Source organism: Cetorhinus maximus, chromosome 20 (genome assembly GCF_964194155.1).
Source record: "Cetorhinus maximus chromosome 20, sCetMax3.hap1.1, whole genome shotgun sequence".
Lineage (NCBI taxonomy): Eukaryota > Metazoa > Chordata > Chondrichthyes > Lamniformes > Cetorhinidae > Cetorhinus > Cetorhinus maximus.
In genome coordinates this window covers 61,137,205-61,164,381 of record NC_135898.1, presented here as the reverse complement: position 1 = coordinate 61,164,381, position 27,177 = coordinate 61,137,205, and the positions used below count along the sequence as shown (strand labels likewise).

General features: G+C 42.4%; 1 protein-coding gene across 2 annotated transcripts in view; it reads left to right on the top strand.

Annotated features, from left to right (window-relative positions):
• Positions 1-27,177, top strand: part of LOC144694429 (uncharacterized) — a 312,335-nt gene that overhangs the window by 58,003 nt on the left and 227,155 nt on the right. The window contains exons 5-6 of one of the 2 annotated variants that reach the window (XM_078564824.1): positions 11,039-11,267; positions 25,190-25,410. In XM_078564824.1, coding sequence (XP_078420950.1) covers positions 11,039-11,267; positions 25,190-25,410 — 450 coding nt within the window. The remainder of the gene's footprint in view (positions 1-11,038; positions 11,268-25,189; positions 25,411-27,177) is intronic. The other variant, XM_078564825.1, reaches the window with a different exon arrangement.

Below are 27,177 nucleotides of genomic sequence, written 5' to 3'. Positions count from 1 at the left end.
CTGACCTGAAGGTTTTGAGTCCAGTCCAAGCAGCTGGTATGCGTTTTGAAATATTGCAGATCACACAGGCAAGTATCAAATTTAAAAAATCAATATTTGACAGAGCACACTCGCGACCCCACTGAGCCCTCTTATCCCGCCTGTGGATGAGGTTTATACAAATGTGTCCTGCCCGTTGCGCCCATGCGCCGACCCAAAGAATGCACAGGTGCCAAAATATTGCCATCAATTGGCGCCTCAAGGGCCTTAAGTGGCCCTATAATTAATGCTGGGCACGCAATGGAGATCATCGCGCACCTGCCCAACGAAATATCGCGATGGCTCGCGGTGACATCGGGCCACTCGCCTGACATCACTGCATGTCATTTTACACGTCGGCGTGTGGGTCCCCCGGATGCCAATGGGAAAATTCTGCCCAATGTGTATTTACTATTCTAATGTGAGCCAGTTAGATTTTTGTCACTTCTGCCCCCATTTAATGTTGCCTTTAATACATTATATGGCCTATTTTGAACCAAATTATTTTTTTCTAGATGTCTTAAAGCTGAAGTTTATGCTTTGCTGAATATCCACTAATGCTGAATTTATAAATATTTATAAAATATAAATTTTATAAAGGAAAGAAAACAGGCATTTGCATAGTGCCTTTCACGACCTCAGGACATCCCAAACCACTTTACAATCAATGAGATGATTTCTGTAGTATAAGAGTCTGGTATATACAGGGTTAATTTGGGACTTAATTTGAGTACAGTACCGTCCACACTGTGATGTAAGAAGACACATGACCCAGAGCTGATGTCAGTGTGGTGTTGGCCAGAGACATGCTACGGTCTAGATATGGAGATAGCTCCTTCCCTGTACCCTTTACTGTATATATGTATATAGTTATAAGTAATTAATAAAGACTTGTTGTTAACATGCAGAAGACTGCGAAGACTTCCTTAACAGACATGTTCTGCAACCGACACCATTACAACACTTTGGATGTGTTGTCACTTTTGTTCATACACTATGTTGTCTCCATGGTGCTGGGGTCAAAGATGTCACTCAGTGGCTGCAGAGCACTCTGTGGGGAGAGAGGAGGGTGAACAGCTAGAGGTTGTAGTCCATATTGGTACCATTGACATAGGCAGAAAGAAGGATGAGGTCCTGCAAGTAGAGTTAAGAAAGATACTAGCAAGCAGGACCTCAAAGGTAATCTCTGGATTACTATCAGTCCCACATGCTAGTGAGTATAGAAATAGGAGTATAGAGGAGACAGATGCATGGCTGGAGAAATGGCAGAGGAGGAAGGGATTATATTCCTGGGACATGGTACTAGTTTTGGAGGAGGTTGGACCTGTGAAGGCTGGATGTGTTGCACCTTATTAGAACTGGGACCAAAGTTCTTGCAGGGCGGTTTGCTCGTGTTATTGATGAGGGTTTAAACTAGCTTGGGAAGGGATACACACCAACATGTAAGCATTAGAACGGAGAAACAAAATGCATGAAGGATTGGCAGAGTCAGATAACATTAGAGTAGGAAATAGTAAGGTATTAGATGGGGTCAGACTCAGAGGGACTACAATAAGACCTAAATTAGGTTTACCGTGCATGGATGTAAATGCACGAAGCATGGTAAATAAGGTTGGTGAGCTGCAGGCGCAAATAGCCACATGGGAATATGATGTTATGTTAATAATGGAGACCTGAAACAAGTGCAGGACTAGGTGCTAAATATTCCTGGATATAGTGTTCAGGAAAGATAGGGAAGGAAAGAAAGGAGGTGGGATGGATGTATTGATTAAGGAGAATATATACACTTCTGGAGAGAGAGGACATTCTGCAGGAGTCAAGGATAGAAATATTTGGCTAAGGTTAAGAAGCATTCAAGTTGCCATTACACTATTGAGCATACTCCATAGGCCACCCAAATATTGGGGAAGATATAGTGGAGCAAATTTCCCAGCAAATACAGAGAGGGGATAAACCTATAGAATAGTGATAATGGGGGATTTTATCCTAATAAAAACTGGGATAATAATAGTATAAGTTGGCTAGATGGCTAGAGTGTGGTGCAGAATGATGCCAACAGCACTGGTTCAGTCCCTGGGCTGGCTGTGGTAGTTCATGGAGGCCTGCCTCCTTGCCTTGCCCCATGCTTGATGCGGGGTGTGCCCCTCAAGCTATATAACCAATTGCCTCTCTCTCTCTAATGGAGAGAGATGCCTATGGTCTTTCATGGACTCATGGCTAAATTACCTAACCTAAAGGGCAAAGAGGGGGAAGAGTTTCTGAACTGCATGCGGGAGAAATTTATCGATCAGTGTGTTTCCAGCCCAACCAGGAAAGATGCAATCATGGACGTGGTTCTAGGGAATGATGTGGGTCAAGTGGATCAATTGTCAGTTGGGAATATTTGAGGAATCAGTGATGATTGTAAAATAAGATTTGAGTTATTTATGGAAAAGGTCAAGGAGCAATCTAGAGTAAAAATACTTATTTGGAGGAGGGCCGATTTCAGTGAAATGAGAACAGATCTGTTCCAGGGTAAATTGGAATCAAAGATTGGCTGGAAAAATGGTAAAGGAACAATGAGCTCTCTTTAAAGAGGAGATGGTCCAGGCACAGTCCCATGAGAAGGAAAGATAGGGCGACCAAAGCCAGTGCTCCCTGGATGATGAAAGAATTGGAGAGCAAGATGAAGCAAAATTGCAGGGGGGGTGAATGACAGATGTTAGGTTGATAATATAAAAACCCAGCTGAATATAGAAAGTTGAGAGGGGAAGCGAAAAACCAAATAAGAGACACAAAGAAGGGGTATGAGAGGAGACTGGCAGATACATTAAATGGAATCCATAGGCATGGAAATAGAAAAGGGGCAGTAAGAGGAGGATGGGGCTGATTAGCAACCAAAAAGGGGATTTATGCATGGAGGCTGAGGTACTAAATGAGTGTTTGGATCTGTCTTTACTGAGGAAGAAGATACTGCCGAAGTCATATTAAAAGAGGAAGTAGTTGAGATCATGGATGGGCTGAAAACTGATAAAGAGGAGATATGAGAAAGGCTCACTGTACTAAAAGTTGATACATCACCAGAATCAGATGGATGAATCCAAGGATACTCAGGGAAGTAAGGGTGGAAATTACAGATATATTGGCCATAATCCTCCTCAGATATGGGGGTGGTGCCAGAAGACTGACGAATTGCAAATGTTACACCGTTGTTCAAAAAAGAATGTAAGGATAAACCAGCAACTACAGGCCATTCAGTTTAACCTTGGCAGTGGGAAAGCTTTTAGAAATGATAATCTAGGACAAAATTAGCAATCACTTGGACAAGTGTGGATTAGTTAAGGAACACCAGCACAGATGTATTAAAGGTTAATCATGTTTAACTAACTTGATTGAGTTTCTTGATGAGATAACAGAGGGATTTTTTTAAATTCTTTCACCGGATGTGGGCATGGCTGGTTAGGCCAGCATTTATTACCCATTCCTAATTGCCCTTGAGAAGGTGATGGTGAGCTGCCTTCTTGAACCACTGCAGTCCATGTGGTGTAGGTACGCCCCCAGTGCGGTTAGGGAGGGAATTCCAGGATTTTGACCCAGTGACAGTGAAGGAACGGTGATATAGTTCCAAGTAAGAATGGTGTGTAACTTACAGGGGAACTTCCAGGTGGTGGTGTTCCCATGTAACTGCTGCCCTTGTCCTTCTAGGTGGTAGAGGTCGTGGGTTGAGAAGGTTCTGTGAAAGGAGCCTTGGTGAGTTGCTGCAGTGCATCTTGTAGATGGTACACGCTGCTGTCACTGTGTGTCGGTGGTAGAGAGAGTGGATGTTGAAGGTAATGGATGGGGTGCCAATCAAGTGGGCTGCTTTGTCCTGGATGGTGTCAAGCCTCTTGAGTGTTGTTAGAGCTGCACTCATCCAGTCAAGTGGAGAGCATTCCATCACACTCCTAGCTTATGCCTTGTAGATGGTGGACAGGTTTTGGGGAGTTATGAGGTGAGGGTAATGTTCTTGATGTGGTGTCATGGACTTCCAAAAGACACTTGATAAAGTACCTATCAGTAAAGCTGAAGCCCATGGTAGCAGCAAGGATAAGAAGTTGGCTGAGTGTCAGGAAATACAGACTAGTGCTGAATTGGTACACAGGAAGGTACACAGCGGCGTCTCATCAGTTGGTACTAAGACCACTGCTTTTCTCGATGTATATTAATTACCTAAACTTGGGTGAGCAGGGAACAATTTCAAAATTTTCAGATGACAAAAATCTTGGAAGTATCGTGAACTGTGAAGAGAATAGTGTTGACTACAAGAGGACATGGGCAGACAGATGGCAGATGAAATTAATGCAGTGATAAAATGTGAAATAATATGTTTTGGTGGGATGAATGAGGAGAGGCAATATAATCAAAAAGGTACAATTCTAAAGTGGTTGAGAGACCTTGAGGTATATGTGCACAAATCGTTGAAGGTAGCAGGGCAGGTTGATAAAGTGGCGAAAAAGGATTATGGGATCCTGGGCTCTATAAATAGAGGTATGGAATACAAAAACAAGGAAGTTATGATGAACATTTATGAAACACTGGTTTGGCCTCACCTGGTGTATTGGTCCAATCCTGGGTATCGCAGTTTAGGAAGCATGTGAAGGCTTTGGACAGGTGCAGAAAAGGTTTAAAGAATGATTCAGGGATGAAAAGCTTCAGTTATGAGGATAGATTGGAGAAAATGGAGTAGTTCTCCTTGGAGAAGAAAAGGTTAAGAGGAGATTTGATAGAGGTTGTCACGACTCACTGGAGATAGTGCACTGTAAGATCAAGCCCCGCTGTTCCCCGAGTCACAACAAATGTGAAAAGTTTGACCAAACCACCAGATTGCCCCAATTCTACCTAACAGTTTAATTTAGGTTAACAGAATATGAGCACCAGGTTTGTAAACTTAATAAGTAAATAATTGTTTATTGAACAAATTGTCTTTAACTACTGGCAAAAGAAAGAAATATGAACTGCTAACTTCAAACTCTATAACTTAAGCTCTACCTCGTCTTAAGCCCCTATACACAAACACACACACGCACACATAAGAGACACAAAACATGGATTTTAAGGGTGAAATAAAACAGTTCAATAGCACCAATCCAGAGTACAGGATTAGATGGGTTGATTTTGATTGATGTCTTCCAAGTTCCTTGCAGTTTGTTGTTGATGACACAAGGTGGCCTCCCAGCACTGTGGTTCACTGGTTGACTGTCTCTACTGGTGATTTTTTTCCCCTTTCCTCTTGACAGGGGTTTTCAGAGAAAACAGGTTACAGAGGTGTGAGGAATAGCCAGCCAGCTACAATGGCAGAATTACTGGAATCTTATAAACAGAGGAGAGGGAGGTTTTAGGTCTTCCCTCTTTGCAGGCTAGGAGCTGTACTGCCTGCAATGTTACTACACAAAACCCTAGTCACCTGGTCAGGAGCCAATTAAAATGCTGTCGTCAGGCAGTTCCCCTTAGTCCAGGAGTCCTTTCCGGCACCATCCTGTCCTTTTATGGCACACTTTGTTCCAGGATAGCAACATTGTAGATATTCCTCATCCTATTCCAGTGAACGTATCTTTCAAACTGCAGCCATGGTAGTTTTTACAGCCACAGACCAATTTATAAGCCTCAGCCCAAGAAAAATAAAAATAGCTTCTTTACAAGGTGTTCAAAATCATGAAGGGCCTAGACAAAGTAGATAGGAACTGTTCCCATTGTCAGAAGAATCAGAGGACCCTAATTTAAGGTGATTGTCAATAGAAGCAAAGACGTCATGGGGGTAAACTTTTTAAAGCTGTGAGTGGTTAGGATCTGGAATGCACTGCCTGCGAATGTGGTGGAGCCAGATTCAATTGTGGCTTTGAAAAGGCAATTGGATAAGCACCTGAAGAGAAAATAAATCCTGGGCTACCAAGATAGGTCAGAGAGCTACCACAAATGTGACTGGTCAAATTGCCACCTTCTGTGCTGTAACCATTCTATACTATGACTGCAATGTAGGAAATACAGCATCCAAACAGCACTGTGATAACAACCAGATTTGTTTTTAATGATATTGATTGAGGGATAAATATTGTTGAGGACACTGGGGCTAACTCCCTTGCACTTTTTCAAAGTAGTGCCATAGGATATTGTACATCCATCCAAGACAGCAGACAGGTTCTTGGCTTAATGTCTTATCTGAGAGACGGCACCTCCAACAGTGCGGCACTCCCTCAGTACTGTACTGTACTGTCAACCTTGATTTTTGTGCTCAAGTCTCTGGAGTCGAACTTGAACCAACAAAACCTTCTGACTCAAAGGTAGCCATGTTACCAACTGAGCCGTGACTTACTCTCAAAGCACAAATGGTTTATTTTTTAAAGTCAGTAGCATCTTATTGCTGTCCACTTATTGCTGGTCAAAATGAGAGATATTAATGCTGAAGTTGAACACTACTGTGTGGCCAGTGTCACCATCAAGAAGCTCCAGATCAGAAATGGAATAGGTTAAATGCAAAATTAAGATCCTTCTATTATATTCAAAGAATGTGCATTAACACTAATTTCAGGAGCAAGAACATGGCATTTTTATTTACAATGGAAGTTATTATTTCTGAATTAAATTGCTAATTTAGAGTCAAATTGGGACAGTTTTATGCTCTGAAAAAACAGCAGGAACTGGATTGAGACTTTTTATTAGTTAGTTATTCTTTCATGCGATGTGGGTGTCACTGGCTAGGCCAGCATTTATTGCCAATCCCTAATTGCCATTGAGAAGGTGCTGGTGAGCTGCCTTCTGGAACTACAACAGTTCATTTGGTGTAGGTACACCCACAGTGCAGTTAGGAAGGCAGTTCCATGATTTTGATCCACTGACAGTCGATATGGGCCAGAACCTTTGGGTCGGCGAGCAGGGGCGGGAATCCGCTCGCTGACGCATAAAATGACACGTGGTGATGTCAGGCATGCATCCCGATGTCACTGCGCGTCATTAAGATCCTGAGTTTGGCGGTTGCGCACCGGAGTCAGCTGCGCGCCTGCCGATCTGTCAAAGGCCTATTAAGGCCATTTAAATATCAATTAAACTAATAAACTGAGCTGCCCGTCCAACCTTAAGGTTGGCGGGCAGGCGAAAAGCCCAGATGGCCTTCGCATTTATGATGAAACCTCATCCACGGGCAGGATGAGGTTTCATGAAGGTTTTTAAAGTTTAATAAAAATTTTTAATATAATTCATTGATATGTCCCAGCTCATGTGACAATGTCACATGAGGGGACATGTCTTAAAAATTTTATTTTTATTTATTAAAATTTTCAAATATCAAACTAATCTTCCTGAGACAGCTCTGTGCCTCAGGGAGATTTCTGTGCTCTTTCGCGCACATGCGCATGCGCGCGAAAGAGCGCAGGCCCTGACTCAGCCTATTTCCCCACCCACACGGGGAGCGCACAGTGCTTCCGAGTGCGCATCACGCTGGATGGGCCTTAATTGGCCCGCCCACGTAAAATGGCGGCACACAGCTGATCACGGGCTGTGATCGGCTACGCGCCCACCTGCACCCATCCAACACCCCCCAGGCAGGGAGAGAATTCTCCCCATAGTTCCAAGCCAGGATGGTGTGTGGTTTGGAGGGGAACTTGCAGGTGGTGATGTTCCCATGCATCTCCTGCCTTTGTCCTTCTAGGTGGTAGAGGTTGTGGATTTGGAAGATACTGTCAAAGGAGCTTTGCTGTATATAGTATACACTTGTATATAGTACACACTGCTGCCACTGTGCGTCATTGGTGGAGGGAGTGAATGTTTAAGTTGGTGGATGAGGTGCCAATCAAATGCACTGCTTTGTCCTGGATGGTGTTGAGCTACTTGACTGTTGTTGGAGTTTCATTCATCCAGGCAAGTAGAGAGTATTCCATCACACTCCTGACTCATGCCTTGTATATGGTCAACAGGCTTTGAGGTGACAGGAGGTGAGTTACTCGCCACAGAATTCCCAGCCTGACCTGCTCTTGTAGCCACAGTATTTATATGGCTGGTCCAGTTCAGTTTCTGGTCAACGGTAACCCCAGGATCTTGATAGTGGGGAATTCAGTCGCGATGGTAATGCCATTGAATGTCATGGGGAGATGGTTAGATTTTCTCTCGTTTGAGATGGTCATTGCCTAGCAGTTGTGTGGTGCAAATGTTACTTGTCTCTCATCAGCCCAAGCCTGGATGTTGTCCAGGTTGCTGCATGTGGATCAGGAATGTCTCAGTATCTGAGGAGCTGCAAATGGTGCTGAACATTGTACAATCATCAGTGAACATCCTTCTGACCTTTATAGTGGAGGATGTGAGGATGTGTCATTGATCAAGCAGCTGAAGATGGCTGGGCCTAGGACTCTACCCTGAGGAACCTCTGCAGCATTGTCCAGGGACTATGATTGACCTCCAGCAGGCACCACCATCTTCCTTTGTTCTAGACGTGACTCCAACCAGTGGAGAGTTTTCTCCCTGATTTCCATTGACTTCAATTTTGCTAGGGCTCCTTGCTCAAATGTTGCCATGATGTCGAGGGCAGTCACTCGCACCTCACCTCTTGAGTTAAGCTCTTTTGTCCAAGTTTGGACCAAGGCTCTAATGAGGTATTTTTTTAATTCATTTATGGGATGTGGACGTCACTAGCTAGGCCAGCATTTATTGCCCATTCCTAATTGCCCTTGAGAAGGTGGTGGTGAGCTGTGTAGTCCCTGTGGTGTAGTACACCCGCAGTGCTCTTAGGGAGCGAGTTCCAGGATTTTGATCCAGCGACAGGTCAGGAGTTGAGTGGCCCTGATGGAGCTCAAAGTGAGCGTCAGCAAGCAAGTTATTGCTGAGTAAGTGCTGCTTGATAGCACTGTCGACGACACTTTCCATCACTTTGCTGATCGTGAGGAGAGTGATGGGGCGGGTAATTGGCCATGTTGGATTTGTCCTGCTTTTTATGGGAGAGGAACATACTTGGGCAATTTTCCATATTGCCGGGTAGATGCCAGTGTTGTATCTGTATGGAACAGCTTGGTTAGGGGCGCGGATAGCTCTACAGCACAAGCCTTCAGTAATATTGCCCAGGGCCCATAGCCTTTGCAGTATCCAGTGCCATCCGCCGTTTCTTGATATCACATGGAGTGAATCGAATTGGCTGAAGACTGGCATCTGTGATTCTGGGGACCTCAGGAATAGGCCAAGGTGAATCATCCACTCGGCACTTCTGGCAAGATGGTTGCAAATGCTTCAAACTTATCTTTCGCACTGATGTGCTGAGCTCTCCCATCATTAAGTATGGGGATATTTGTGAAGCCTTCTCTACCTCCAGTTAATTTTTAATTTCCATTCATGACTGGATGTGTCAGGACTGCATAGCTTAGATCTGATCCATTGGTGGTGGGATCACTTAGTTCTGTCTATTGCATGCTGCATCTGCTGTTTGGCATGTAAGTAGTCCTGTGTTGTAGCTATACCAGGTTTACACCTTATTTTTAGGTATGCCTGGTGCTGTTCCTGGCATGCCCTCCTGCACTGAACCAAGGTTGATTCCCCAGATTGACAGTAATTGTAGATTTGGGGATATGCTGGGCCATGAGGCTATAAATTGAATACCTTTCTACTGCTGCTGATGGCACACAGCGCCTCGTGGATGCCCAGTTTTGAGTTGCTAGATCTGTTTGAACTCCATCCCATTTAGCACAGTGGTAGTGCCACACAACATGATGGAGGGTACCCTCAATATGCAGGCGGGACTTTGTCTCCACAAGGACTATGCGGTGGTCACTTCTACCAATACAGTCATGGACAGGCAACAGGCAGATTTGTGAGGATGACACCAAGTAGGTTTTTCTCTCTTGTTGGTCCTTCACCATCTGCTGCAGACCGAGTCTAGCAACTTTGTCCTTTAGGACTCGGCCACCTCGGTCAGTAGTGGTGCTTCGAGCTACTCTTGGTGATAGACATTGAAGTCCCCCACCCAGAATACATTCTATGCATATGCCACCTACAGTGCTTCTTGCAAGTGGTGTTCAACATGGAGGAGACCCGATTCATGAGGGGAGGTGGTAGGTGATAATCGGGAAGAGGTTTCTTTGCCCATGTTTGACCTGATGCCATGAGAATTCATGGTGTTAGGAGTCAATGTTGAGGACTCCCAGGGCAGCTCCCTCCTGACTGTATACCATTGTACCGCCCCCTCTGGTGGGTCTGTTTTGCTGGTGGGACAAGACATACCCAGGGATGGTGATGGTGGTGTCTGGGACATTGTGAGGTATAATTCCATGAGTATGATTATGTTAGGCTGTTGCTTGACTAGCCTATGGGACAGTTCTCCCCGAGATGTTATTAAGGAAGACTTTGCAGGATCGACAGGGCTGGGTGTGCCTTTGTCGATCCTGGTGCTTAGGTCAATGCCAGGTGAGCCGTCCGATTTCATTCCTTTTTGACTTTTCTGTAGCAGTTTGATTCTACTGAGTAGCTTGCTAGGCCATTTAAGAGTCAACCACATTGCTGAGGATCAGACCAGTCGGCAGATTTCCTTCCCTAAAGGCCATTAGGGAACCAAATGGATTTTTACAAGAATCAACAATGGTTTCATGGTCACCATTACTGAGTCCAGCTTTTAATTCCGGATTTATTAATTGAATTAAAATTCCGCCAGCTGCCATGGTGGGATTTGAATCCATGTCCCCAGAGCATTAGCCTGGGCCTCTGGATTGCTAGCCCAGTGACATTATCACTAGGCTACTGCCTACCCCAGCTTATGTCTCATGTAAGAATTTGAGACCAACAAAAGATTCTTTTGCCATTAATCTGGGTTGGAATCAAACTTGGTTCTGAGAGTGCACAAACTAATGCGTTACCTAGTCATGTTTCTACTTCATATCTTAGTGTCATCTTTCTTAACTTTGCTTTTGGTTCTGTATTGCATGTAGGGATAATTTCTTCCCTTTTCTGATCGCTTATTGCCCTATCTTTTTGTGTTCTTTTACAATCTATATACTCCCATTACTTACTTACCTCCTCTTACTATGTTCTGTAGACCAAAACATTAAATTTGTGGAATCACTTGATGAAAAATGGTGTGTGTCTTCGCCAGAGTGCCTTCTTCCCGCGAGTAGTCTTTCTGAATCCCATCTGTGAATTGGACCCAGAAGTGCCACAGATAAATGAGGTCATATCTCCATGCAATGTTGAATCCTTTATTTGTTCTTTCAAGGAAGGGTATTCATCATGGATCACCAATATTCTCACTCCACATTGGCTATCTGGTGAGTACTGTACCAGATCTAAGTATGATATTTCTACAGAATAAGCTAGAGACCTAATGTTATGTGCAAAATGAAGCATAGACAGGTCGGTGATACTATATAAAGGCTAGGAATTGCTCTTTGTGTCTTGTAAATTTGGATGTCACCATCATCATTTTCCAAATGGTCTAAAACATCTGTAAATTTCTATTGGAAATAATTAGAAGTACCTCAAAATTTGAATGGAAAGCAATGAGGATTTCCTTAAGAGTTAACAAAAGATTTTAACCCTAAATATCGTAATTCTGAAAATAAAAGGAATATTAAAAAAAACATCATGGCAATAAACATAAATTGAAATAATAGTGCATGATTATACATTCATCATTTGTGCATATCCATGTCTTTGCTTCATTAACTAAGCCTTAACTTTTAGACTTTTATACTATATAAATGTAGTTTGGAAGTAATTATAAGAATATATTCAATAGTTGAATTGAATTTTAAGGGTAGTTTTAAAATGTTGTTGCTCACGGTTTGTTACGCTTTCGCTCTTTGTACTCTGGATGCCATCCAGACATAGTTACCATAAATGTTTAGAGCAAGAGTAACATGCTGTTACATATTTTCCATATGACCATGTGTATCAAGGTAGTAGTTTCAGGAACATTTTATTGTTAGCTCCTTCATAACAAGATCTACCTACCCCTTTCCTCAAAAACACCAGTGATGTGTATGGCCAAGATTTTGACCTTGTCGGGTGGGTATGGCGGGTGGGCCCGGAAGTGGTTTTGAAGCCAACCACTGTCCGCAATTAGACTAATTGGCCAGCTAGCATGAATCATGCGCTGCAGCATTCAGTGCTGCCGAGGTGGGGGCAGGAGGAGGGCAAGCGTGCAAGTTTGCGCATGTTCACGAGTACGCGCAATGAAAGCTCCCTGAGGCTGCTCTGTGCACAGTGCAGCCTCAGCTGAATATTTTAAAAATCAGAAATAAAAAACTTCGCTATGTTAAAAACATGTCCCCTCATGTGACTCTGTCACATGAGCAGGGACACATAATAAATGGAATGTAAAAATTTTTATTCAATTTTTAATTGCTCTTGGAAACCTCATCCTGCCCCTGGATGAGGTTTCCTAAGAAATCCAAAGGCTGCTTGGCCTTTTCACCTGCCTCCCAACTGTAAGATTGGACGGGCAGCGAAAACTTTCATTCAATTAGTACTTTAATAGCCTTAAAAGCCTGTTAATTGTCAGCGGGCGCACTGCCGACTCCCACGCATGCCCGCCGACCGAAATGCTGCACGAGTGCGTGATGATGTCGCGCACCATTTTACGCTCGAGCAGGTCATGCGTGTGCCCGCCCGCTCAGTGCAAATTTCTACCCTATGTGATATGCAGTGAGGTACTAAGCTAAAGTGACAGTGATGAGGAGTATTGAATTGAAATAATGGCATTTGTATAAATAAAATCCAGCAAATAAAGTAATTCTGATGTTAATGTTTGCAACAGAATCAGAATGGCCAGGTTTTTTTTCTTGTTAATTCAGCTGCTATTTGTGTCCATAAAAAAGGAAAGCTGAGAATTAGACTACTTTTTCCTTCCTCTAACAAAACATAATTTGAAATGACAGTAGCTATTCTTAAATCATCTTTGTTGCTATGACTTCACCCAAAGATTTCATTTCCCAGAAACTGAAGTTGTTATTGGAGCCTAAAATGATATTGTTAATGTCAGCTACTCATTAGCATATTATTGGTTTAAAGAGACGCATCTCCCAAACCTGAATTCATTTAAACCAAGTCAAATTTGGATCACTTAACGGGTTGAGATTCTTTTTTGTTAAAGTACCACACAAAGCAATTTGGCATGAACACATTACCTGATGCACTAAAAAAAATAGACAAATTAATTTCAACTCAATATGGTTTTATTTCTTTTCTTTCTCCCTAATATTCTTTCCTTCTGTCCCCTCCACCTGAAGGTGCGATTCATGCTTTTTCCACAGACAGATAGCAGGCTTCTTTGACTATTCCTCATGTCTGCACTGAGACAGAGCTGAATGGGAAGGAGAATCAGGTGGTGGGGAGAGGGAGAGACTGAACTGATTTTAACCATTTGACACAATAGGCAAAAGTTTAAATTGCTCCACTGAATATTAATGCACTCAGTTTGAGTTTGACTGGTATCACATCCAAGCCAGATCTGGTATCCTCATCTGATATTCATGCTGCGTGTTACAGTAGGGACTTACTGTATAGCAATAAGGAGTAGGAACTCCGGGTGAGTTTTCCCCAAATTGGCAACTAATGCCATTTGTGCCATATAGTTACCTATCCTGAGATGAGTGCGCATATCCTAGGGAGGGGACAAATTGGGAATTTCAATATTCAGTAAGGGTCAGTAGTGCATCACTGAAACATCATGTTAGGTTTTTAATTAAGTTTGGTAATCAAACCTACACTGGGCACTTGGAATAAGTTGAAGTTATTTGCAGAATCAGTGACAAGCAAGCTATAATGAAAGTGATAAACAGCTACTTTTTGAAATTAATTAGGATATGTACCTTCAGCAAATTGATCCGTAAAGGTCAGGTTAGTATTCCACCATTTTTGTATTTCCTGCTGACTAATACAACAATCTCATGCATATTTGTAGGTCAATCTCTATAGCAACTTTGCTGTGAGAAAGCTGCAGTAGTGAAGGAGAGTTCCAATTACATTACATAAAATGTTTCCTTTCTAAATTTTTGTTCAGCTACTCTGCAAACTCAACCAGTTCTCACTTTTCCTGGCTCCAGGAACCAGCACCAGGCTGGTTCAAAGCACCAATTACAGTGCTACTGAATTGGCCCACCCAGAGCCATTCCAATATGATATACCACTAACCTGCTCCAAGTACTAGTGGTAGCCTCAAATGACTAACAAAACTGAAACTGTCTCCTTGCTTTTTGATTTCTTTTTTAATTTTTATTAAAAAGAATGGAGAGCCCGTTAAGCTGGAATTTTATTCTGTCTAGGTTTTTCTTTAAAATTATGGATTTTTACTGCTTTTTTACAAGGAACATGCTTTTACAGGAATGAAAGAACTGAAGTATTACCAGTGTTAATTTTCTGATATTACAGCCTTGCATTTCATGCAGCATACTTTTTTCCAGCAACTATCCAAAATAGCTGTTCACATTTATTTTTGATAAATGAGGCAAATACTTCTGCTCTAAGTAGTGTGTTCGCTAATAGAGAAATCAGTTGAACATCCAACCATCTAGTTCTGTTGAAGAGTCATATGGACTCGAAACGTTAACTGTGTTCCTCTCCGCAGATGCTGCCAGACCTGCTGAGTTTTTCCAGGTAGTTTTATTTTTGTTTTGGATTTCCAGCATCCGCAGTTTTTTGCTTTTATATTTGAACATCCACCATACCTGGTATTAATTGGTCTCTTCTGTTTGTTTTTTAGTAGCAAGTAGTTCTGTTTCAGTTACTCTAGCTTCCCAAATTCCTTCCCTCACCCCAGAGCACCTCTCGACCTTCCTACTCTCCTGCTACCTTTGCAGGCTTGACTCCCTCTTAGATAACTCTACAGATGCTTCTCTTGGCCACCTCCAAAGGACCCATTGAGGTATTCGTTGCTGCCTTCTTATGAGCAGCAGCCCCAACTTTCCAACCTTCTGAGCAGTGTGCCTTCAAGGGATTAATTTTGCCAATCTCTCCCCATCCAAATCATCTCTTCTAATGCTGACCCTGTCGACTCTGTCAACGGATCAGCTGACCCTATCTGCATCTCCCTTCAGAAAGTCTGCTCACTTGTGAATAAGGCTCTTATGAACTTATTGTTGATAATTGCATTGACATCATGGCCTTGACAGAAACATGGCTGAAGTGTGATGACACCTTTCCTCTAAATGAAGCCCCTAAATCTTCCACCATTGGAAGTGGTGTGGCATTTATTTTATCACTCCTTAGCCTGTTTCCCTACTCTTGGCACTTTGTCTTCCTTTTAACATATCATCTTGTAGCATCTCTTCTCTCATTTAAAATCCTCATTCTCTACCAAAAATGTTCTCACTGAGATATTTTCACTGTTTCCCTCTCATGACTTCTCATCCTCAGTGATTTTAACCGTCATCTAAATCCATCAGACTCTCTGTCCTCTGAGCTCCCTGCCTTCTTATCTCCCCTTAATCTCTCCCTCTGTATAAACTCTGCAGTCCATATTCACGTCCATTCCCTTGCCCTTGCTATCTCATGTGGCCTTGGTATACGAAATAGGAGCAGAAATAGGCCATTCAGCTCCTCGTGCCTGCTCCGCCATTCAATAAGATAATAGCTGATCTGTTTGTGTTTCAAATTCCACATTTCCATCTACCTGCGATAATCTTATATTCTTGTCAGGCAAAGGAACAATCTACCTCTGCCTTAAAAATATTCAATGACACTACCTCCGCTGCCTTCAGAGGCAGAGAGTTCCAAAGTCACACAACCCTCTGAGAGAAAAAAATTCTCCTAATCTCTGTCCTAAAAGGGAAATCTTGAATTTCAAAACAGCGCCCCTAGTTCACTACTCCCCCACAAGAAGAAGCATCTTTTCCATTAGCTGAATTTTACACTGATTGGGTAGGCGGGTGCGCGTCAGACCCAATCGGGTGTGAAATCGCACGAGATGACATCAGGCGAGCATCTCAACGTCATCCCCCGCTCACGTGATATTTCGGTCAGCAGGTGTGCATAAAAGTTGGAAGCGGACCCGCCAACAATTAAGAGGGCAAGTAAGCCCATTAACAGCGCAATTGTCTGTCATTTTACATAGCCCGTCCATCCTTATGGTTGGCAGATGGGCGAATCGGCCAGGCGGCCTTTACATTTTTCAGCAAATCTCATCCAAGGGCGGGATGAGGTTTCTGTTACTAAGTAAAATAAAAATAGAAAACTGTGGACAACATTTTTATAATCTATACGTTTAGGTGCCTGATTGTAATGCGTGGGCTTTTTTTTCCTGATTTTAAAAACTTAGTTTCCTGGGTTTTGGATCTTCAGCTCCCTGAGGCAGCTCTCTACCCTCAGAGAACTTTCTGTCAGCGCACAAACACCCGCGTTGATGTCACTTTCCGCCCTCTTCCCGCCCCCACCCCAGAAGCGCTGAGCATTTCAGCGCGCTTTTCACACTGGCTTGCTGTTAATTGGCCAGCCAGCGTAAAATTGCGCTCGGGGGCCAATTGTGGTCGGCGGTCCGTTTCCCAACTGCTCCTGGTCCCGCCGATCGCGCCTGCCCACCAAGCTGAAAATTCAGGCCCATGTCTACTTTGTCAATATCATTCAGGATCTTATATATTTCAATCAAGTCAATCCTCACTCTTTTACACTCGAGTGGAAACAAGCCCAGTCTGTCTAACCTTTCTTCAATGAGCCCACTCATTCCAGGTATCAATCCAGTAAACCTCCTCTGAATTGCCTCCAATGCATTTCCATCCTTCCCCAAATAAGGAGACCAAAACTGTACACAATATTCGCAATGTGGTCTCAACAATGCCCTATATAACTAAAACATAACATCCGTACTTTTACGGTCAATTCCTCTCATAATAAAGGTTAGCATTTCATTAGCCTTCTTAATTACTTGTTGTACCTGCATACTAACTTATTGTGACTCATGCACTGGAACACCTAGATCCTTCTGCATCTTGGAATTCCGCAGCTGTCTTCATTTAAGTAATACTCTGCTTTTTTATTCTTCCTGCCAAAGTGAACAACTTCACATTTTCCTACATTATACTCCATCTACCAGATTTTTGCCCACTCACTCAACCTATCTATATCTGCCTGTAACCTCCTTATGTCCTCTTCACAACATACTTTTCTACCTATCTTTGTGTTATCTGCAAATTTAGTTGCCATGTCTTCACTCCCTGCATGTAAGTCATTGATAGTAATTGTAAAAAGTTGAGGCCCCAGCATAGAACCCTGCAGGACTCTACTCGTCACACCCTGTCAATCAAACAAAAGGCCCATTTATGCATACTCTCTGTTTTCTGCCAGCCAGTCAATCTTCTATTCATGTTAATATGTTACCCCCTACTCCATGAGCTTTTATTTTCCACACTTCCTTTATTGCTGTCCACCCACATTCCCTTTCCCCTTCACAACCCTACTTCCTTCTGAGTCCTCCCTGGAAAAAAAACACTCTCCTAATTCACTTGTAACTATACTTTTAAAATCCCAACTGTCTAGTCTTTGGCTTTCCACTCCCTATGGCATTTCTGCAGCTACTGACCTGCTCAACCACGTCCACTTTCCTCCATGATGCCTTCGTCCCGATTAAAACCATTGCTCTCTCTCACCCTGGCTGTTATCCCTGGCATGGTCTTGTCTGCTCCAGACAAGTGGTTGAGGGACTCACCACCATAATAGACTGGAGCACACAAGACCATGGGCAGAATCTTGCCCTTGTCAGGTGGACTCGCTGGGAGCGGACAGGGGCAGTTGGAAAGCCGACTGCCGGCCGCGATCGATCCAGAAGGCAAGTTCACGCTGGCAGGCCAATTAAGGCCCGCCCACGTAAAACGCGAGCGGCAGTGCTCAGCGCTGCCTCTGCGGGCAGGGGGAGGAGGGCGAGCGGGGCAAGCGCGAACTTTACGCATGCATACGAGTCTGCACTTCATAATCTCCCTGAAGCACAGAGCTGCCTCAGGGAGATGAAGAGTTTTTTTTGTAAAATAAAGAAATTAAAAATGTTATAAAACATGTCCCCTCATATCACTCTGTCACATGAGCAGGGACATGTTATTAATTAAATTTTTTAATGTTTATTTTATTTTTATTTGCTTTAAGAAACCTCATCTTGCCCATGGATGAGGTTTCCTAAAAAGTGCAAAAGCCGTTTGGTCTTTTCACCTGCCCGTCATCGTAAGGTTGGATGGGCAGCGAAAAATTGCTTTTAAATACCTTGTTAATGGCCTTAATAGGCCTTTTAATTGTTGGCCGTGCGCTGCCGACACCGGAGCACGCCCGCCGACCGAAATAACGCATGACTGCACGTTGATGTTGGGACGCTTGCCCGACGTCATCGCGTGTGATTTTACACTCGAGTGGGTCAGGTGCGTCCGCCAAGATAAAAATTCTGCCCCATAAGACGTAGGAGCAGAAGTAGGCCATTCGACACATCAAGTCTGCTCCACCATTCAATGAGATCATGGCTGATCTGATAATCCTCAATTCCACTTTCCTGCCTTTTCTCCATAACCCTTGATTCCCTTACTGATTAAAAATCTGTCTATCTCAGACTTGAATATACTTAACGACCCAGCCTCTACAGCCTTCTGTGGTTAAGAGTTCCACAGATTCACTACCCCCTGAGAGAAGAAATCTCTCCTGATCTCTGTCTTAAATGGGTGAAGCCTTACTCTAAGATTATGCCCTCTGGTCCTAGACTCTCCCACAAGAGGAAACAACCTCTCAGCATCTACCCTGTCAGGCCCCCAATATGTTTCAATAAGGTCGCCTCTCATTCTTCTAAATTCCAATGAGTACAGGCCAAACCTACTCAACCTCTCCTTATAAGAAAATCCCTCCATAACCGGGATCAACCTAGTGAACCTTCTTTGGACCGCTTCCAATGCCAGTATATCTTTCCTTAGATAAGGGGACCAAAACTGTTCACAGTATTCTAGGTGTGGTCTAACTAGTGCCTTGTATAGTTTTAGCAAGACTTCCCTATTTTTATATTCCGTTCCCTTTGAAATAAAGGCCAACATTCCATTTGCCTTCCCTATTACCTGCTGAACTTGTATGCTAGCTTTTTCTGATTCATGCACGAGGACCACCGAATCCCTCTGTGTTGCAGTTTCCTGCAGTCTTCCTCCATTTAAATAATATTTTGCTCCTCTATTCTTCCGCCAAAATGCATAACTTCACATTTTCCCACATTATATTCCATCTGCCAGGTTTAACCTGTCTATGTCCCTTTGTAGACTCTTGCCTCCCTACCTATTTTTGTTTACACGCAAACTTGGCGATAATACATTCCTTCATCGAAGCCATTAATATATATTGTAAATAACTGTGGCCCCAGCACTGATCCCTGTGGCACTCCACTAGTTACAGGTTGCCATCTTGAAAATGCCCTCCTTATCCCAACTCTCTGTCTTCCATTAGTTAGCCAACCCTCTATCCATGCTAATATACTACCCCCAACACCATGGGCTCTTATCTTATTAAGTCGCCTTATGTGTGGTAACTTATCAAACACCTTTTGAAAATCCAAATATATTACATCTACTGGTTCCCCTTTATCTATCTTGCTTGTTACCTCATCAAAGAATTCTAATAAATTTGTTAGGCATGATTTCCCCTTCATAAAGCCATGCTGACTCTGCTTGATTAAATTATGCATTTCTAAATGTTCTGCTATTACATCCTTTATAATAGACTCTAACATTTTCCCAATGACGGATGTTAAGCTAACTATAGTCTATAGTTACCTGTTTTTTTGTCTCCCTCCCTTTTTGAATAAGGGTGTTTATATTGGCAGTTTTCCAATCCTCTGGGACTTTTCCAGAATCTAAGGATTCTTGGAAGATTACTACCAGTGCATCCACTTTCTCTGTCACTACTTCCTTTAATATCCTAGGATGCAACCCATTAGGTCCAGTGGACTTTTCGGCCTTTAGCCCCATTAGTTTCCCTAGTACTTTTTCTCCAGTGATTGTTATTGTATTTATTTCCTCCACCCCTTTTTCCCCTTGGTTATTGAGTATTTTTGGAATGCTATTAGTGTCTTCTACCGTGAAGACTGATGCAAAGTATTTATTCAACTCCTCTGCCATTTCCTGGTTCCCCATAATTATTTCCCCAGCCTCATTCTCTAAGGGGCCTATTTTCACTTTGGCCTCTCTCTTCCTTTTTATATATTTAAAGAAGCTCTTACTGACCATTTTCATATTACTTGCTAGTTTAGCTTCAAAGTTTATTTTCTCCCTCTTTTTATTATTTTTTGGTCATCTTTTGTTTTTTTAAACTTTTCCAATCCTCTGGCTTATCACTAATCTTTGCTACATTGTGTGTTTTTTCTTTCAATTTGATACTATCCTTAACTTCCTTGGTTAACCATGGCTGGTTTATCTCCTTCCTAGAATCCTTCTTCCTCACTGGGATACATCTTTGTTGTGAGTCATGAACTATTTCTTAAACGTCTGCCGTTGTTCATCAACCGTCTTTTCTGCTAAACTCCTTTCCCAGTCCACTCTAGCCAACTCTGCCCTCATTCCCTTGTAGTTATCCTTATTTAAGTTTAGTACAGTTGCTTTGACCCAAGTTTTTCACTCTCAAGCCGAATGCTAAATTCTACCATGTTATGGTCACTGTTTCCTCGGGGATCTTTTACTCTAAGATCATTTATTAAATCTGCCTTACTGCACATTACCAGATCCAAAATGGCCTGATGCCTGGTTGGATCCACAATATATTGTTCATAGGAAACTGTCCCGAATACACGCTATGAATTCTTGCTCATGGCTACCTCTGCCAATTTGATTTTCCCAATCTATATGAAGATTAAAGTCACCCTTGATTAATGTACTGCCTTTTTTTACATGTCCTCATTTTCTCCTGATTTATTATCTATCCTACAGTATAGCTACTGTTAGGGAGCCTATGGACTACTCCCACCAATGTCTTTTTCTCCTTGTTATTTATTACCTCCACCATATGGATTCTACATCTTCAGATCCAAGATCATTTCTTGCTATCGTAGTTATTCCATCGCATACTTATTCCATCGCACACAAACAAAGCTACCCACCACCCTTTCCTTCCTGCCTGTCCTTTCGAAAAGTTGCATACCCCTGAATATTTAGTTCCCAGTTTGATCTCCTTGTAACCATGTCTCCGTAATGGCTATAAAAACATACCCATTAATCTCTATTTGTGCTGTTGATTCATTTATTTTGTTCCGAATACTACGTGCATTTAAGTAAACAACCATTAATTTTGCCTTTTTACTATTTTTTCTCCCTTTGACCCTATTTGCTGTTTTTTTTAATGTTATAATGTACACTCTGTACCTTCCTGTTACACTCTGGGTATCATTACCTAAATAGCTGACCTGCAATGTTGCCATATCCTTTTGCTTTGCAAACCTACGTATCCCCTCTCCAGAACCTTCCCCCCACCCCATTATTTAGTTTAAAGCCCTCTCTACAGCCCTAGTTATTCGATTCGCCAGAACACTGGTCCCAGCACGGTTCAAGTGAAGTCCCACTGGAACAGCTCCCTTCTACCCCAGTACTGGTGCCATTGCCCCATGAACTGAAACCCATTGCTCCCACACCAATCTTTGAGCCATGCATTTAACTCCCCGTCTTTATTTACCCTATGCCAGTTTCCACGTGGCTCAGGTGGTAATCCCGAGATTATTACCTTGGAGGTTCTGCTTTTTAATTTAGCTCCTAACTGTTCAAATTCTTTCAGCAGAACCTTTTTTCTATTCCTATCAATGTCATTGATACCAACTTAAACGACGACAACTGGATCCCTCCCCTCCCACTCCAAGTTCCCCTCCAGCCTTGAGAAGCTGTCCTTAACCCTGGCACCGGGCAGGCAACACAGCCTTCAGGATCACGGTCACGGATGCAGAGAACAGTATCTATCCCCCTAATTATACAGCACCCTACCACTACTACATTCCTATTTCCTTCCCCCACTTGAATAGCTCCCTGTACCACAGTGCCGTGGTCAGTTCGCTTATCCTCCCTGCAGTTCCTGCTCTCGTCCAGTCAACTTGCAAGAACCTCGTAACTGTTGGACAGTTGCAGGGGCCGAGGATCCTCGAACATTACCCCCCTAGGTCCCTATACCTACATCACCTGCAGTCACGCCCTCCTGTCCCTGATCACAGACCAAATTTGAATTATCTAATCTGAGGGGTGTGACCGCCTCCTGGAGAAAAGTGTCCAGGTAACTCTCCCCCTCCCTGATGTGGCGCAATTTCTGCAGCTCAGACTCCATCTCCTCAACTCGGATCCAAAGTCCCTCTAGCTGCAAACACTTACTACACATGTGTTCGCTCTGGATCACCTTGGTGACCAGCAGCTCCCACATGCTGCAGCAGCAACACATCACCCATCCTGCCATCACTATATTATTTAATTTAATGTATTAATTAATTACTCTCATATCCCTGCTCTTTACACTTTATTGTAAGCAATTGTTTTTACACCAGTATCGATCTTATACTTATTTTTAAGAAAAAGTGAGAAAAAAAATACTAGAGACCTAAGCACAAACTAAAGACCTTACTTTTACTTTAAAGACTAGAAATACTCACCAATCCTACTCACCAATCAGCTGCTTTCCCTGCACTCGTGTCACGTTGTAGTTCGTGATGTTTCTCCGCCACTGGTCTCACTGCAGGTATGCCTCTCGATCCGCGCCTTTTATCCTCACCTGCTCACCTCTTGCTCAAAGCATACTATTTTGACCCTTAGGAATAGAATAAACCTTAATCACTTACCAGATACTCACCAATTAACCAGCTTCTTCTCCCAACAACTGCACGCACTCAGTGACATCTCTGCTCACTATTCCAGGATTATTCTCGAATGCAAAAATAACCTCTGGCTTCCTTTCTCTACTGAAAATTGTCCTATTACACACCTCTCCCCTGATTCCACTATCCTCACCTCCAACAACAAATGCAAGGAACTAATTGTCTTCTTTGTCACTTAGAATGAGACCATCTGATCAGCTGCCTCTTCCTTTTCCCTCCCTTTCTCTAGCTCACTAGTGAAACTTCCTCTAAAATTCTTCTCTGCCCTACCCTGAATTTTCATCTTGCTCTACTTTCTCTCCTAGCTCCCCTCATTCCTTCTCCAAGCACGTATTGTTCATAAAAAATCACTACCTTGACCCTATTCCCACTCAATTGCTGACCATCTAATTTCCCTTCTTGGCTTCCATGCCATGTTAGCTAACATTGTCAACAGTTCTCTCTTCTCGGGTACTGTCTCCCTCTCCGTCAGATCTGTTGTCATCACCCCTCTGTCCTTGCAAACAACCATTCCATCTCCAACCTCCCTTTTCTCTCCAAGATCCTTGAACGTGCTGTTTCCTCCCAAATCATTGCCCATCTGTCCCAGATCTCCATGTTTGAATTCCTCCAATCAGGTTTCCATCCCTGCCACAATACAGAAATGACTGACATTCTATCTGACCTTGACAAAGTTAAACGATCCCTCCTTGACCTTCTCGACCAGTTTGCAGCCTTTGACACATTTGACCACATTATCCTCCTCCAGCACCTCTCCACCATTGTTCAGCTAGGTGGGAATACACTTGCCTGGTTTCATTGCTACCTGTCTGATCATAGCCAGAGGATCGGTTGAAATGGCTTTTCTTCCCACTTCCACACCATTATCCCTGTTGTCCCCCACGGATCTATGCTTGGCCCCTCCTATTTCTCACCTATGTACTGCCGCTCAGCAACATCATCTGAAAACACAGTGTCAATTTCCACACGTACTCTGAGACCCAGCTCTACCTCACCGTCATCCCTCCCAATCCCTCTACTGTTGCAAAATTGTCGCACTATTTCTCCAATATCCAGCACTGGATGGGCAGAAATTTCCACCGTCTAAATGTTGGAAGACCGAAACCATAATCTGTGGTCCCCATCAGAAACTCAGGTCCCTAGCCACCAACTGGCAGCTATCTGAGCCTGGACAACACTGTTTGCAACCCTGGTGTCATATTTGACTGAGATGACCTTCCAACCACACATTTATGCTATCACTAAGACCGCCTATTTCTGCTTCCATGATGTTATCCTACTCCCTCCCTGGCTCAGCTTATCTGCTGCAGCCATCATCCATGTCTTTGTTACCTCTAGGCTTTACTATTCCAATGCACACTTGCACAGTCTCCTACTTTTGTCCTCCCAGTAAACTTGAGGTCATCCAAAATTCTGAAGCCTGTGTCCTAACTCGCACCAAGTCCCATTCACCCATTACTCCTGTGCTCATTCACCTATTTTGGCTCTCAGTTAAACAACACCTCGATTTTAAAATTCTCAGCCCTGTTCAAATCCATCCATGGTTTCACCCCTTCCTATCTCTGCAATCTCCTCCACTATACAACCCTCCAAGAAATCTGCGCACCTCTTGAGCATACTTTATTTTAATCACTCCACCATTGGTGGCTGAACCTTCAGCTGCCAAGACCCTGGGCTCTGGAATTCCTTCCCCTAAATCTCTCTGCCTTACTTCCTCACTTTCCCCCTTTCAGACAATCCTTTAAAAACCTACTTCTTTGACCCAGCTATTAGTCATCTGCCTTGATATCTTCTTATTTGGTTTGGTATCAAATCTTGTTTTATAACAATCCTATGACGTGCCTTGGAATGTTTTACAATATTTTAGACACTAAAAATGTACAAGTTGTTGTATGTACTGCTTAAGAAGAAGTCGAATGCACCCTATTAATGGCTTACTAGCTTGCAAATACAGGTTTGACAGTGTAATATCAACTCTCTTAGCATGAGTTGTTAGTGTATATAAATCTATAAATAAGACATACTTTATTCACCATATGGTCATTCAAAAAACAGATGATGTGTTAGATTTCATTACACAAAACCCCACAATCTGAGTAGAAATACTTGGAGACAGCTGCTACATTAAAGTAAACGATCTTGTTTCAGCACAAGTCTCATTATAATGTGTATTTCCTTGGCTCCTAAGCAGCAAGGGTGTACTGTACCAGATAATGTAGGAAGACTGCTACATGCAAAAGGAAATTATGCATGGTCAAAATTGTCTAGAAAAACAGCAGTTGGGTTACAGATGGGGATTATGTCATTTTGTTTTTAATAAAGAAATTTCAGGGGATATATTTCTTCAGTGTCTTTTTTACAGTATTAAAAAACAACAAAAGCTATTTTTTTTCAATCTATATTTAGGTCTCTTATCATTCCGCCACATCACTGATTTAACAAGAGCACTTGGTAATATTGGTACATGGGATGTTTTGGACCTGCATGGTGGGCAACGGTTGATAGGCGACTATCATGGCTGTTTACACATAGCTCTAAATCGAGAAGAGGCAGATGAACTCGAATTTTCACATCCCAGGAATTTGACTGTTGGATACCTCTGGGCTCTTGTGGGTTATTCACCACAGGTAAGCCTACAAATTGCCTATATGGTTTTAAATGTTACTGTCCTGATCATGATGTCTGGGATAAAGCAGGAAATATATTCAACAGATGGTGTTAACTTTATCTGTTGAAGGTGAGTCAGGCACTTGTCTAGAAGGAGGAAAAGAGGAAGCTGAGTCAAATACTGACAAAGTTTGCACACATCCTTGCTTACAGCTCAGTATTGGCATTTATAATAATCTGAGATCAGGCCATGATCATAATCTCAATTGGGCATCGGCATGTGGTTCCAAAAGGTGGAGAAAGAAATAACTGAATTTTGAAGTTAGAGAATACAAGACTATGGGTTATTTTCTGAAATCATGCTCCTGATGTTCAATCTCGCCCATTGGAAGTACAATTCAAGAAATTGAACATCCTAACGCCATGATTATTCATGCACTGGTATGGAAAATCATGGGGAGCACACACTGAAGTTTCCGATATGCATTTCTAATGGGCAAGGCTCTGAGTTGGTGTTGCAATTTCAGAAAACGACCCTTTCTATTTAATCACGTTCATCACATCATAATAAACATCTATTAAGCTTGTTTTCACATTTCTTGGTGGTAAGCCAAAAGTTCAGTCATTCCAGTATAAAAGTTAGTCTCAGGGACTGCAGCTATAATAGCATGTGTTTTGTTAGCCATGAATTGTTATAAACAAATATTAAGCTTTTTTATAAATAAGAATATCTGTAAAATAAGGCTCATAATAGACTTGTTACATTGTCTTTCTCTACGATCAATTCGTGTGGAATTGAATAAATCTTTGAACTACAATTTCATGTACATTCTGTCCTTATTATCATCCCAGATAAGAAATGAATAAAATGTATTTGTATACTTGCTTTCATTCATTGATGTGGCTTCCTTAGACATGCTACTGGTAACTTTTTAAAATTATACTGCCAAAATGCAAAGCTTAAGGAGTTGTGCTATAAATCCCTTATAGCACTGTGTAGGGATTCACGATCAAGATGCATCGTTTGAGAACTGTCGTTCCAGTGCAGTTGTAAATCTCCGTACAACATAATGACCTATATTAAACTCAGTTTTTTCAGAGCACACCAAGAGTGTGCTCTTGATAAAACAAAATGATAATCTCATATGCAAAATACATTGTCGTAATGGGTTTAGTAACAGGATGACTTGTAATTTCTCATAATGCACCATTGAAGTGTGACAGTATAATGTCGTTCTGATATTTAATTCATTTATATGTGCAAGATATGTTGAGGTTGACATATCTCTTTGCAATGCATACTGGTTTACAAAATAATCTACTTTAGATTCCCCTTAATAGTTTTTTTTTACTTCTTCTTCTGGTTATAAAGCTGGAAATTTTCCAGTCTTGTTTCATATGTACCAAAAGCAGAATTCATATTCTGAGCTAGTTATTTTAGGGCTGGTAAAGGAAAACAAATTTTAGGATGTAATATAGAAATCACAGCAGAAGCATCATGCAACATGATGACATAATACATTGTACCAGTACCCACTGATTGGAAAGTAGTATTTGTTCTCGAAGATGTGAAAATCATTGGAAAATCCAACTTTTCCTACCTTACATACATTTTAGCATTCCAACATAGGAACATAGAGAGGTGCAGGACTGGTAAAGTCTCTGCACTAAAGTTCCAAAAGCAAATCAATCCTTCCTCAAATCCAATTCCTCCTTACATTTTTCCACACTCTCAGCCCCCATTGTCTCCCTAGGCAATTCATTCCACACAATAACCACCTTCTGCA